The following is a 15252-nucleotide window of genomic DNA, read 5'->3' as shown; positions in this document are numbered from 1 at the left end:
ACAGAATTCTGCTACATCTACTTTATGAATACTTTTAACAATTAAGAAGAACAGGTTAAATTCTCTATGTGTGTCTGAGTAAGCCATTTCCTTAAGCCCTGAGATGTACCTGGTTGCTCTTCTCTGAACTGCTTCAAGTGCTTGTATGTCTTTTTTATAGTGTGGTGACCAGAACTGCACACAATATTCCAGATCCAGTCTAACTAGTAAAGTGGTTCTCAACCTGTGGGGCGGGTCCCCCTATGGGGGCATGCAGTAACAAAAAGGGGGGCGTGAAGATGTGAAAAAAAGAAAACAAGAATCGAAAATATAAAAAATACATCTATTGAAACCAAAACAAATTAACTTAGAGAAAAATAAACATAGAGTTAGATAAATTTCGATAAAAGTTAAGTAGGTATAATAAAATAAGCATCTATGATATATCATTAATTAAAAAAGAACAAATTGGTATTAGTGGGCTGCTTTCAAAAAAAACATTAGGGGGGCGTGATTAAAACTGTAATGAAAACTCGGGTCGCAAATACTTAAAGGTTGAGAAACGCTGCATTAGTGCATTATAAAGTCTATGTATAACACCCCTCGATTTATATTCAACAGTTTTTGCGATATAATCTAATGTTTTATTTGCCTTTTAAATCACTTCTGCTCATTTCTTAAATGATGAAAACATTGTGTCAACATAAACAATTAAATCCTTTTCACAGGTTGCTTCCTGAAGGACCGTGACTCTCATCTTGTATTCATAATTGACATTCCTGTTCCCCACGTGCAGCACTGCACTTTTCTACATTAAAATGCATTTTCCAACTGTTTGCCCAGTTCTAAAGCTTTTCCTGGGACGTCATTTATTAAGTTAACGTACGCACAAAAATATGCTTGAAATGTGCATGCAAAATTTCCCACGAGATTTTTAAAAGAAAAGATGAGACAAAAGCTTACGTATATTTAGCGCAACTCTGACTTGTACACAACACTTCGGAGAAACTGGGAAATGACGACAATCTTGATCAAGCAGGGAAATGCAGAGACCAGCTAAATGAGTACTCACGCATATAATAATTCATATCACTGAGTCTTTATTATAATGTGTGTTGACATGACAATCTTATTAAACCTCAAAACTTATGAATAAGTTGTACTGACACTATTTTAGTTCCCTTTCAGAGGAGCCAAAGCTGTGCATTTGCATTAGTTGAAGAACTATATTAGCCTACCAGTTGACATTTCTCCAGAAACTGGACGACAGGTCAATAATATCTCAGCCAAGCTTCACTCCATCAGGCCTGCTGCGCTGACAGCCATTAGCTTACTGAGGAGGCGCTATATTCAGTTTTCATATGGTGGGTGAATATACATAAATATAACCAACTTAAAAAGGCAATTTCCAGCAGTGTCCGGTTCTCCAAATGTAATCGGAGCAATTTACTGCACTCACGCTGCAATAAGCTCATCAAGCTGTTACATTCCATTAGTGCACAAGTCATATGTAATGCCACGGTACGACAGATAAACATCATATGTCCGTGGTATGGGGTCAACCTATGATTTATTTATTTTGAGGCAAACTAGATTTGGCAGACATGACAGTACAGTACATGGTGGCTGACTTGTTGGTAGGATAGCTGGCTGGACCCTCAGTTTTTCATGTGTTCTACACTATTCATTGTATTAGCAATCATGTCATTACATGTGCCAGATGATGGTGGCTACCCGCTCAGACGGTGGTGCTTTATGCCTTACCCAGAATCCCAGAAAGCAGAGGGGAGGCGCTATAATGCCATGCATGATCTTACAGTCTCAGTTGTGGAGTGCAGCCAGATGCTCTTGAATGCAACTGGTGGAGTCTTGACATGTCAGGAGGGAGGCTGCTCTATTAGCCAATGAATGTCTGCAGCATTGTGACTACATATACAGTAGAACCTCTGGTCACGAACGTTTCCAAACACGTACAAATCGGGTTGCGATCAAAAAGTTTGCCAAAATTTTGCATCTGTTCACGACCTCACGCTCTGGTGGTGAACAAAAACAGTGGCGGCCAGTTTCTTACGTGCGTTCGTATGCACATTTTTTATTTTTTATTTTATTTTATTTTAAAATTATTTATTTTATTTTGATTGCCCATTCTCCATTTCCCATTTTCTTTTGTTTGTGTATACAGGGCCTAACAAAGCAGCTGATGTTGTAAAAGGAGTTATAATGTTAACCAAGCAGAGGCCTCAAGTGCTGGAAGAGGTGGAAAAACTGTTGCTAGTGTAGTTGAACAAAAAGTAACTTGCAGGGGACAGCATAAGTGATCCGATCATAAACGCGAAAGATTCAATGTTAGTTTTCTCTGTTGTTCAAGGTTTTCTCAGTGTTATTCAATGTTTTTACATTTAGTTTACTATTACACTGTGCATTCTATGGTATAATTAACTATTTTTGTGCTTAAAAATATATATATATTTACATACAGTTCGTACCGTCTGGAACGGATTAATTGTATTTAAATACAATCTTATGGGGAAATTACGTTCGGGTCGCAACCAAATCGGGTCACGTCCAGAGTTTTAGAATGAATTACGGTTGTGACCAGAAGTACCACTGTATATGGGGTTCATTAGCAGTAGCCTGTGAATGCACATTTACAAGGCAATTGTGGTTTATAAAGGTAAACTGCATAGAAATGTGCATAGGCCAGATTTTATAAACCTTTTTTTTTTTTTTTTAGTGTACACATTTTCATGTTTTTTAGCGTGTGAATATTTTCACAATCATATCCAAGCAAATTTCTATAAATGAGGCCCCAGGTCTTTTTGAATTATTTCTGCTGCTTCCTCATTGTCTGCCATTCCTGCAATTTTAGTATCATGTGTGAATTTCACAAGTCCACTAACAAGAGATCTATATCATTTATAGAAATCAGAAAAAGTAACGGTTCAATGGCAGACTTACTCCACTGATGACCTCACTCCATGTGGGGCATTCTCCTCTCATCTGTACTCTTTGACTACTGCAAATTATGTCATATACTTTGTTTTTGTAACTATTTTGGTTGCCTATTCAGAAAGATCTACAAATTGACTTGGCAGAACCTTCCTTTCTTTACCACTGGCCTACACTGACAATTTGAATTAGGGGGAAATGGATAAATGATGGACCTCCAGTGATCATGATCAATCTATGATTATTTTCATTATACTGTACACTGAAAATGTTACATTCCCCCTCTCTCACTGTTTCTTTTGGCCTCATTTTTCTTTTCAAATTTTAGGAACAGTAACCATAACAACATAACAAATCTAATCACTAGTAATCACAGTAGCTAGCCTATTTAACCTTCCCCATTCTCCCAAAATGTCTAACTTTTTAGAGATCCGGCACTCTTCTAAACACTTCCAGAATAAAAATGGGCCTGATTTTATAGACAACCCTCAATGTGGTACAGCCATTCAAATATCGCTTTGGGTTCTCTAACTAAGATGCTTTCAGAGTTTCAAGAGAGAAAAGACTGAAGTCATTATATTTTGACTTAAGCCTTATGAATCATTAGAGAGACATGTGTTTCCCCCATTAGTTTTTCTCATTTCAATTGCATCAATAGATTCTGAAAATGGCCCAGAGGAGCCACAGAGCACCCTTACAGCATAGGATTACAAGGCAGGAGACATCCCTGGCCAGGACAGCAGTCAATTGCAGAGCGCAGTCACTAATTAACATAAAATGCACACTTTATAAATGTGGAAGAAAATCAGAGCATTGAAAACCAACATACAAATCAAACAAAAAACAAATGTATTAACACAAATGTTTCAGAAGAGAGACTTGAGTTTAGGGGCTGTGAGGTAATAGTGCCAGTCACTGGCCCACTGTGCCTTACTGTCTTTATTGTTTATTTCATGTTGCTCATGTCTACATGGTGAAACATCCAAAGACAGTAATTTCTTTAAAAAAGTTTTTTGCTTATTCTCCTAACTCAGATTAGGTAATCAATAATATTTTAGATGAAAATTCACTGGAATAAATGTGAATCTCTATCTGGCCAAATAGTTTCTGTTGTTGTTCTCAATTTGATATTTTGGGTCAGTTTTAAAAATACACAATTATTCATTTAGGAACAAGAAATCCCCCCGTAACAATGATAATAATAATAATAATAATAATAATAATAATAATAATAATAATAATAATAATAATGTTAGCCTAGCCTAACCCAACTTAATGATTCCTCTAACTTCATAATTAGAATATGATGCCGATACCCTACAATTGTTTGTGATGGGTCTCTTTATTATTATTATTATCTTTCTGTAAAGGAGACACTTTTTAAAAAAGGAAAATGATTCCAGAATTTTATATTATGTACTATATGCTTAAATTTAAACAATTGTGATAATCTCTTTGATTAAAAATCTGTTTTTCTTACACTGTTACAAAATAAAAAACAAAATTCAAAGCATTCTCAGTAAAAGACCTTCGCCATATACCTTGCATAGCCTTAGCTTATGCAATTAATTTTTTTTTAAGTATATTCTGTGTTTTCTGTATTTTGACATGCCAGTTATAGGGAGCGGTTTTCCTTATTCTAAGTTTTAGATTTTGTATATAGGGCTCAGAAGGTTTGGTTTAACTTTTTATTATTAACATCTGTTTTTTATATTTACGTTACTTTCAATACTGTTTAGTGATTTGGTCCTTTTGTAATAAACATAATAATAAATGAATCACAAAAAAATCTAAAAAAATACCATTTTTATAGATGTTACGTATTGCACCCATCAGGTTGTTACTAATTTCTTTGATTCTGATAACACTTTCATCTATAAGCTGTATATAATTATGTAATACCCAGTAGATGTGCAATGTACACAGAAAATTGGATTTTTGGCTTTAAATAACAGAATGGGGGAAAGGGTAAGAAAACACAAGATCTTTGATTGCACTATGGCTGTAACCAGTCATTACCTAACATTTTACAGTCCTAAAGTGTTACAACTGCTTGCCAAATCTCATGAAGTGCAGCAATAGAAATAATCTGGCAGCAATCAGAAAGAAAGACACTGCTGCCATCTATGGTATCTTCTTCTGATCTTAATTTTTTTATGAAATATTTATTAGGTTTTGCTATTTCTGTTAATATAAAATGTTCAAGATGAGCAATGCTTTCCTACACATAATATATTTTTAGATAAAACTACATTGTTTTCTTCCTGACTGTTAGTACACTCTATTAAGTGATGCTGTTTACGGGTATAATGACGCTGGGAAATAAAGACATCCTTCATTGTTTAACTACCTGAGTGTCATTTTACAACTGGAAAGTGTCCACAATCAACCACTAATAAAATTTTAAATCCAACTGACACTCACGAGCCATTATGTTAGCACTGAGTTCTGGTCTTTATGAAATCATACTGTTTGGCCACTAGGGGGCATTGCAGACCCCCCCCAAACCCCAGGCACCATCTCCAGTCCTAGGTTCAAAACAATGTTTTTATTACACAAAATACCTTGTTACAGGTATACCAATAACCAAATCTTTTCTTTTTTCACTCCTCCCTTCACTCCTCTAAGAGGGCATTGTCCTGCTCCACTCAACTCCGACTCCCTGAGTGAGACGAGGAAGCCCCTTTCATGCTAGACCTGGGAATACTTATGGTGCAACAACGTTGTCCAAAGGAAGCGCTCCCCTACAACTCACCCTAGCATCACCCACACAACCCGACAGGGCTTCCCAACGTGACTATAATTTCCAATATGCCCTGCAGGTATCTGCAAGGGTGCACCAGTCCTGGGGTACTGTCGCCTATTGTATTGGGGGTGGCATACTGTCTTGAAAGGCTGTCTCTCCCGGTCATTCTCTTATACTGGTTTGCCAGGTGGGTAGGAGCTTTCTGTCCAACTCTGCTTGGATGCCACTCCATCCATGCTGGCATGCAATGCTAGCTTACTGGCTGTCCTTCATTGCTATCCATCACTGTTATATTGAAATTACTCAGTCTTTATTGTTACAGTCCATAGGATACACAACTGCTGCTCTTAAAATCAGACACCGGAGGCAACCATTCAATCAACAGCATTATTTTAATTTTTTATCTGTTTTTTGGGTGACTCACATTTAAAGATTTCTAAAAAATAACTCCTATGGTACTTTGCTCATCATGCTTTCTAAACAAATACTGAAACCTAAAATATTAGTGACTTGATCCAGCCAATCTGAAATGCAGGGACTCCCTTGGAAGTTGAAGCAAGCTTTGATGAGCCTACTACATTGACACCAGCAGAGCTGTCAGTCCAGTTAATAGCGCTGATTCATCACCATGCTCTTCCATAACATGAATTTATCACCCTCGTCCTTAACTCCAGATGGATATAATACAACTCCATAACATAATATGAAAAACAATGTAGAGAATAGAATGAAATATGCTGTGGAGCTGAAGGAATTGACAATTGGGCTGATAGAAGAGACAGTGTAAAGTGGAATCTCCAAAACATAAGTGATCACACAGACCAGAAAAAGCAGCTTAAAATGAATGTGATTAGTGTGTGGCTGGAAGATGGAAATGATAACAGAGACAAGATTGCCACATTAGAAATGCTGACCAAGGATATGCAGAATATTTTAAAACTTTTCAGAAACAAGCTTGCAAGAATGAGAATAATCAGGATTCCTGAGAGAGCAAAAGATGGAAATCCTACACAATTTATGTTGAGGTCTTCACCCAAAATTCTAGAAAATGTCACTAAGGTAACAACCAGTAACCTGAAAGAGCATGTCACTTGCCTGGAAAACGTACCCAAAGAGCTTTCACACGATTTCAGGATAAAAAACTTGCTCTTCTGAACAATGACAGATTCATTTTCTGACAACGTATATATTATTCTCTAACCCATATAAGCCAAATCTGGGAGGAAGAAGGCCAGTGACTATCCTGGCACCATCAGTGTCCCACTTAGAGTAACCAGACAGCGATTTAGAAGAGATGTAGAAATCAGGAGATGTTACACAGACAAAATAACAAGCCTAAAATCAAAAGCCAGTATGTCAGAATAATCCAAATATTAAAGCCAAAATGCTAAGCCATAATCATAGTCATAAGAGAAGAGCACTAGAATCTATGACCAGGAAACTGCTACGATAAAACACAAATGCAAAGACTTTAAGGGAACCCATAGGATGTAAATTGTAATCAACTGCTTCATTCACCATTGTGAAGGTGGCTTGTAAATTCAGACTTGCTTGATGATTTCTCGTCATTGGATACAATGAACAGAGCAGACCAAGTTTACTAAGTGCACAGGGTGAGTAGTGGACCACAATGACACAGACCTGCCATCTCATGGCTACTCTAGACAATAAGTGAGTTTTTGATGCCTCTTAGTAAAGCTTAATTATAGGTATGGTCAGACGAGCAAGGACCTTACAGTCAATCCCACACAAATAGCACATATATTTTACGTAATTCAAAGTATGTCATTTCTTGAAACTAATTTTTATTAAAGTGTAATTTATGAAAAACATATTTATACATACCCTCTTGCCAGGTTTTCCAATAGGACCACCGGAACCTTGAACACCTCTTGGACCCTAATATAACAATAAAACAATGATAAGTGATTAGCAATGCTTACGTTTGTAATTTAAGTGCAAAGTTTCAAAGTGCTACACAAAGTTAGGCACGAGCAGACTGTGAAACGTACTGAGCCCATTTTTGGGCCATGAGGAGTTGAGCCAATCCTAGCATCATCAGGAAGAAGACAGGAAACAACCCAACCAATCAAGAGACAAAAAGCTCACATACACACCCACAGTGGGCCACTTAGCTGAATGTAGACACAAAACAAAAGTGCCGGCAAAAAACCACACAGACACTTGGAGAATGTGCATAATGAATAGGGGGACCATGCCAGGATTTAAACACAGGAATCTGGAACTGTGAGGCAGCAGCATCAAAAACTGAGCCATCATGACTCCCATATTTGAAACCATAAGGGCACATTTTCTGATTTCAGTATCAACTTAGTGTGGAACTCTCTTAGCATGTCTCTTTTGTCATCAAGCTAAAGTTAAATTTCTACCTGCAATGGATAATGTAATGAGTGGTCTATAAAACAATAGGTTCTGGTAAGATATTCTGGGAAAAATGCTGATACTAAAACAAGATTGAAAGATTTAAGTTCCTTTATTATTAACTTGTCAATTATTAACTTATTAACTCTGAATGGATAATGTGTTTTTCACAAATTTTGGGTAAATTTAAATCCAGTAGGTGCACACTTTTTGCATTATAGGTCATTCAGTTGCATGACTGGGTCTAACTAAGAAGAAAGACGCCTCACGCCTGGACAAACTGGTGAGGAAGGCAGGCTCTATTGTTGGCATGGAGCTGGACAGTTTAGCATCTGTGGCAGAGCGACGGGCGCTCAACATGCTCCTATCAATTATGGAGAATCCACTGCATCCACTAAATAGTATCATCTCCAGACAGAAGAGCAGCTTTAGCGACAGACTGCTGTCACTGTCCTGCTCCACTGACAGAGTGAGGAGATCGTTCCTCCCCCAAACTATGCGACTCTTCAATTCCACCCGGGGGGGTAAACGTTAACATTTAACATTATACAAAGTTATTGTCTGTTTTTCACCTGCATTATTATTATTATCAATCTTTAATTTAATATTATTTATTGTATCAGTATGCTGCTGCTGGATAATATGAATTTCCCATTGGGATTAATAAAGTATCTATCTATCTATCTATCTATCTATCTATCTATCTATCTATCTATCTATCTATCTATCTATCTATCTATCTATCTATCTATCTATCTATCTAACTGTATACAGGATGCCAGGTTGTCAGTGGGCACAATCATGCTCTGTCATAATTGATATAACATGAATGTCTTTAAATTGATGTCTACCCTCACTAAAAAGTCCACACAGGTCAGATACTGAAGTCAGGCCCCTACACATATACTGCGCTACTCAACTGACGTTTTTGGCTTCCTGTACTCCATTGTCAACTGGTCATAGCTAATGTTAATGGACATACTGTATACTGTTAAGATCCATTTATGTTAGTCAGTTTGGAATCATTTTGATTTATTGCTAGTGTAAACAAACTTTAAATGTATGCATTATGTAGTTTGTAATTTTATTTTGTCTATGAGTTTGTAACAGTACTTTGTGCCTACATTCATTGGCTATAAGTACTATACAAACATAAACTGAATTGAAGATTTCAAGCAGAATGTCACCTCTAAAAAATAAAACATAAAAGTATATGGAAATACATACAGTATTACTAGAATAACAGTCTCTGCTTTTCTTCATAATATGAAAGGAAACGTACCACTTCAATATCCTTCCATTTTCTGTGTTAATGACCCTCAAATGTGGGCCACTGTGCTACGTTACCCTAGATATTGTTAATACAATGATTTTGCCTTAACTAAAAAGATTCCAAAAATCATAAGAAAATGGTTAGTTTTTACAATAAAGCAGCATGAATTATTTAACTTAAATAGAGGAGGAGAGAAGGGGAAAGAACGTCAGTAGAAGTAAGACAGAGTACATGTGCATAAATGAGAGGGAACGCAGTAGGAGGGTGCGAATGCAAGTAGTGGAGGTGATGATGGTAGATGAATTTAAACAATTGGGTTCAACAGTCCAGAGTAACTGAGTGCGGCAGAGAGATGAAGAAAAGAGTGAAGGCAAGGTGGATTGGCTGTGGAAAAGAGTGATTGTGATAGAATAGTACCTGCAAGAGTGAAAGGGAGGGTGTATAAAATGGTAGTGAGACCAGCTATGTTGTATGGTTTGGAGATGGTGGCACTGATGAAAGGACAGGAGGCAGAGCTGGAAGTGGCAAAGAGGAAGATGCTATGACAGTTTGGTGACAAAGTGAGAGAAACTAGACTGAGATGGTCTGCCACATACAGAGGAGAGATGAGGGGTACAGTACATTGGGAAAAGAATGTTGAGGATGCAACTGCCAAGCAAGAGGAAAAGAGGAAGATCAAAGAGGAAGTTTATGGATGTGTTGAGGGAGGACATGAAGGTCGTCGATGAGGCAGAAAATGATGTAAAAGACAGGAGTAGATGAAGATGGATGATTTGCTGTGGTGACCCCTAAATGGAAGCATTTGAAAGAAGAAGAAGAAGAAGCAGAAATTATTTAACTTAATTTTCATGCAAAGGGTTACAACACAAGGTGAGAAAAGTGAAGAATATATCAAATACTAGTTGCTGTCCTGAAAGAAAGATATGAATATTCTGTATTTTTTTAAAAACTCTCTCATGGCTGAATATTTGTGAAATAATAAGGAAACATTCTGCTAAGCTGAAAGCTTCTAAACATGTGACTAATTAATTTGGAATTAATGGTGACAATGTAATTTGACAGTGTTCAGACGTAACAGAGCTGTATTAAAAAACAGAAAATAATTGCTCTCCCGTACCTGTGGGCCAGGCTCTCCACTGTCACCCTTTGCACCAGAAGCGCCAGGAAGTCCCTGTGTACAAAATAAATAATTAGATATAAATATATGTACAGTACATCTAAAACAAACATTCAAAAATTAAACAACTCTCTAGAGGTGATATTTAAACTGGATAATAATTGTTCAGAGTGGCAATTTGTATGAAAAATACTATTTTAACTGGAAGGTGGTGTTCACTGAGAAGTTACTGACATGGCCAATAGAAAAATGGAATAAAATTAGGAACTGTGCACTAATAGGTACTATTATAAAGTCACAGAAAACAGAATCAGCAATATGTGAAGATTTTCATAGGAAATCCAGCAAGTTGCAGAGATGGACATTCAAACAATGCAACATGTTTATAGAATTGCCTTCTCTTTTTCATCTTATTTCAAACTGACCCTCTTGAAGTACTTTTGGATTTTATTTACAGTTTGGCTGCTTCAAAGTTCTCTACTATTGTACAGTAAAGAATAGTCAAAACATGTGATGAAAGGTTTTGACAGTCATTGGTAATGAGAAATGAAGGAAACTCTGTTTGAAATGAACTACTGAAAGAAAGTCATGCATTCATTCATTATTAAAGTTGCTCAGGCCAATGCATTACACAACTTCTGGTTATCTGATATGTGAAATTGATGACTGCAGTTGCTGATCTTGTTGCCAGACCATGTGAATTTACACGACTGGAAACTACTTAGTATGTCACATTTAGTGAGCACATGCTGACCTTCAAGCATTTTTCTGACAACCAATAACGCACTGCTGGAAGGGTTGTACGAAGGGATAACAGGTATGGCACGTTCAGCCATGATCTCTGCCCCTTTTTTTCCTTTCTGCTGTTCCTAACTCCTTGTCACTGCATTATATGCATTGTACTCTCTAGTTGAGCATTCATTGGTTGTCACCTCTCATGCACACAGAGCCTTACTCTATGACTAAAGACAAAATCCAACACTGTTTGATTATATCAGAGCAATTGTGGATTAGTTGGGAGTCATTCTCTGGGAATGTCACATTTCGTGACTGGTTTCACTGGTGTGCACCGCCAACTGCCTCCGACTCACTAAGAATATGTAAATGAGGTTCAGGGCATACCTCCACCTGTTTAGGGCTGCTAATTAACTTAATATGCTTGTCTTTGTGTTGTGAGAGGAGACATGCATTCAAACACACGGAAAACTTTCAAACACCTTCTAACACAAGACTCTGGAACTGTAAGGGAGCAACGCTAGATTTTTAAAAGACGATCTGAAGTAAAACCAGTCACGTGTTTTGTATGTATTATACAGCGAGAAATACAGACAGATATTAACCATTAATAATAATTTATTTTTTTAATTTCTATCTTTTTTCTGTGTACTATCACGCAAGCCTGTCCGAGGTTTCCTTTCTGGGCTCGTCTGAGGTAAGTACTACCAACCTGGGGACACCAGGGGGCACGATTGCTAAATCTCTTATCTCTCTTATCGCCCACAGCTCAAAGGAGACACCCACTAAGGGCAACTGACCCCGCTCTGTCAGGCCAGGAGCTATAAGAGCAAGGTGCTCCCGAAAGGTGGCATCTCATTTAGAAGATAAGTTACCCGTGTTATTGAGCTTCTACCCTGTGACTGGACCACTGTCCAGAGAATATTGATTTGAAGCCAACAGCTAAAGATTGTTTTTGTCAATACCTTAATGCTATCAGGTGGCTGTTATTTTCATTTCTTGTATTTTGCAAGTGAACAGGGTGGCCTGGCTGGCACCCCAATATTTCTTTCGAGTCCTGTCCTTCCCCTCGACTGACGACAGTACATAGCCCCTTTTTGTAATTAAAACTGTTTACACTGGTAATTAGAAACATATGTTAAAAATTATACGTAGAAGAATAAATAACCTAATGTAGTTGGCATGCCATTTGCTTACAGATAAGGATTAAAGATTTTAATAACCTGAATATTTTCATAGGCTTAAAAAATAATAAGTGTACAAATGTGTAAGACATTTCCAACCGAATAAAATTAAGCTCTCTATTGAAAATATGTTGGATAAGTCATGTAGATAGTAACAGAGAAGTAACACAGTTTCATAGTTCAATTGATGTTACAGAAAGAGAAAATTAGTGCTGGTAGGAAACTTACCACTGGACCAGATCTTCCAGTGAGACCCATTGGACCAGATGGGCCTCTCATAGCAAGCTGAAGATAAAAATCAAACAAAAAAAGATGTTATATTTGTAAAACATTGACAACATACAGTAGTACAGAAGCAGGCTGGTCTGAATATTTTAACCATAAGTTTTTTTGATAGGATGTAAATGTGAAAGAACTAGTGGAATCTCGGATCTTCAGCTTTTAATCTCTTTCCAATGCTACCATAAGAATATAAATCACTGTACTTTCATTCTCTAACAAGGAGGTCACTGGGTTACTAATTGCTCTGGGGACCATCATTAATTAGTAACTGCGGATGACCGATTTTGTTCCATGCAATAAAATTAAAGCACAAAGCAGCTTGCCAGCCAGCTCCTTGTAGCAAATATAACCTGTTAGATATATGATATATAACTTCCAGCCAATTGTTAGTCTCCGGTTCCTTGTTAGTGGGACTGTTTATATTTCCCTTTCAAACCAGCCACAAAATCATAACAGCTGTACAAACAAGTCACCTTCTTGTAGCTTCTAACATCCCTGTAAATAAAGCAATGCAGCCCATGGCGCCTCATGCTGTTTCAGTGTAACTCAGTGCTGAACGTTAAGTTGTGTTCCTCTGAGGTTCCATTTTTTTTAAGGTTCTTACCCTAGCTTGTGACAGAATAGCCTGAGCTTGAGCTTCTTGCGCTGAGACAACTGGTCCTTTTTCACCATCCCCGCCAAAGCGGAACTGTGGGAAAGAAGAAAGAGATTGCTATTGTTTGGTGATGCCTCACAAACAGTTAATAGTGATCTTGACCCAAAGCTCTTAATTATTTGTCTCGTGCACAAAATAAAAGCTTGCCTAGCTACAAAAGACTTCCACCTGGATATTCCTAAACAATAAGAGACATCTTCAGTGGTATCACTGCAGCATACAATTTTTGTCGGTGAAACCATTACTTATAGCTTACAGAGGAACAAAGACTGCCAAATGTGCTGCCTAAAAAAAGGTCCAACAACTATCAATAAAACCTCCCCACCCTTAAACTGAAGTGTTGAATACTTCTATGAGTTGTGTCGTATTGTTCGTGAAATGAAGCAACCATCAGAGGTGCTATGTAATTGATTGATTCATTGTATAATTGTACAAACTCAGTTAGCTGCCTTCATTTGTTAAGGTGCGTCCTCTAAAATATCATTTATACTATATGTGCTATAAATTCTTTTGTGTGACTAATATAAATTCTGCAGACTTGAACTGGACTACGACATTGATAATGGATAGTCGTATACATAGTGTAAAGTCATCAACACACATTGGATCCAGCCACCCATTTTTGAAATTGCTTAATCCATTTAATGGCTGTAGGGTGATAGGGGGTAACGAACCCTACATGAGGTGCCAGTCCAGTGTATGGCACACTCACACTCATTCACACTGGACCACTTTAGAATTACCAATTAACCTAATATACAGTATCTTTGTAAAGTGGGTGGAAAATTTCAAACCCATTCAGACACAGGAGAATGACTATGGGACAAAATGTAGGGCAAAGTAACAAGGTAAATTTCTTCATACCCTTTTAATGTAATTTGGTGTATCAGGTGACTGAAATGTCTCCTGATAGGATTGGATAAAAGTCTGGAATCAACCCAAGATGACATACCAGCCCACTGTAAGGCTCAGTCAGGTACCAACTTCAACTCCCACTCAAAATGTGGTCAATTAGGAACTGATATAGAAGAAAAACCAGAAAAAAATCTACACTGACTTACAGTAAGTGCATAATTCTATAACTATGTTGGTTAACTCACCTAAGCTTTCATTTTAAGGATATCTGTATCTATAAACTGTATTGCATTGAAAGGACCGTGTGTTTACAGTGAAGGGTGCTATATGGAACTTAAGATATTGTGGACTTAAACTAACCATTGTGGCAAGCGGCTGGGGGTGGTACCCAGCTGGAATGCCCAGAAGGACCTGAGGAGGGATTACGCCTCCTCCAGGGGCGACCACCCTGGTGACTTTGGGGACCACAGGAACAGAGCTTAGAAGCTGAACCCTATAGGGGCCTGTGGTCACCGCCAGGGGGCGCCCTGATGCCTGAGGAGCCCTGGCCCTGGCCGCCACACCCGGAAGTGCTGGGGGGAAGAAGACCAGGGACACCTGGAGTGCTTCCGGGTGGACAGTTGGCACTCCACACAGGGGAGTGCCGGTAGGCACTCATTGGGAGGCACCTGGAGCACATCTGGGTGGGTTTAAAAGGGGCCGCCTCCCTCCATTTGAGGGCTGGAGTCGGAAGAGTAGAAGGACAGGGATCAGAGGAGAGGAGTGGAGGCGAACCTGAGGAAAGGCATTGAGGAAGAAGACCTGGACTTTGTGGAAGTATTGGGTTGTGTGCTGTGTTTTCACTGTAAATGATGAATAAACGTGTGTTGGTGCTTGAACCATCGGTGTCCTCCTGTCTGTGTCCGGGCTGTTCCCCACACCATTTAAATAACCAGTTCTCACATGGCATGACTATTTATTTATTGCTATATTGTTTTGGCATGCCCTTTACTACGAAAAATGCTATATACACAATAGAAATATCATACGATTAACAGATTAAACACTTTAACACACACTATAATATAACATGAGGTAAAGGAAACTGAAAAAAAT

The 15252-nt window shown here is 38.0% G+C and overlaps 1 protein-coding gene across 4 annotated transcripts in view; it reads right to left on the bottom strand.

The window, feature by feature from the left end:
* Window positions 1–15252, bottom strand: part of col11a1a (collagen, type XI, alpha 1a) — a 290480-nt gene that overhangs the window by 160139 nt on the left and 115089 nt on the right. For all 4 annotated transcript variants that reach the window (XM_051933206.1, XM_051933207.1, XM_028811103.2 and 1 more), the window contains 4 exons: window positions 13252–13335; window positions 12594–12650; window positions 10447–10500; window positions 7520–7573 (listed from right to left, as the gene is read on the bottom strand). In XM_051933206.1, the coding sequence (XP_051789166.1) occupies window positions 7520–7573; window positions 10447–10500; window positions 12594–12650; window positions 13252–13335 (249 nt within the window). The remainder of the gene's footprint in view (window positions 1–7519; window positions 7574–10446; window positions 10501–12593; window positions 12651–13251; window positions 13336–15252) is intronic.

The sequence above is a fragment of the Erpetoichthys calabaricus genome, chromosome 10 (assembly GCF_900747795.2).
Source record: "Erpetoichthys calabaricus chromosome 10, fErpCal1.3, whole genome shotgun sequence".
NCBI classification, from domain to species: Eukaryota; Metazoa; Chordata; class Cladistia; order Polypteriformes; family Polypteridae; genus Erpetoichthys; species Erpetoichthys calabaricus.
This window is presented reverse-complemented; position numbering and strand designations above follow the sequence as displayed.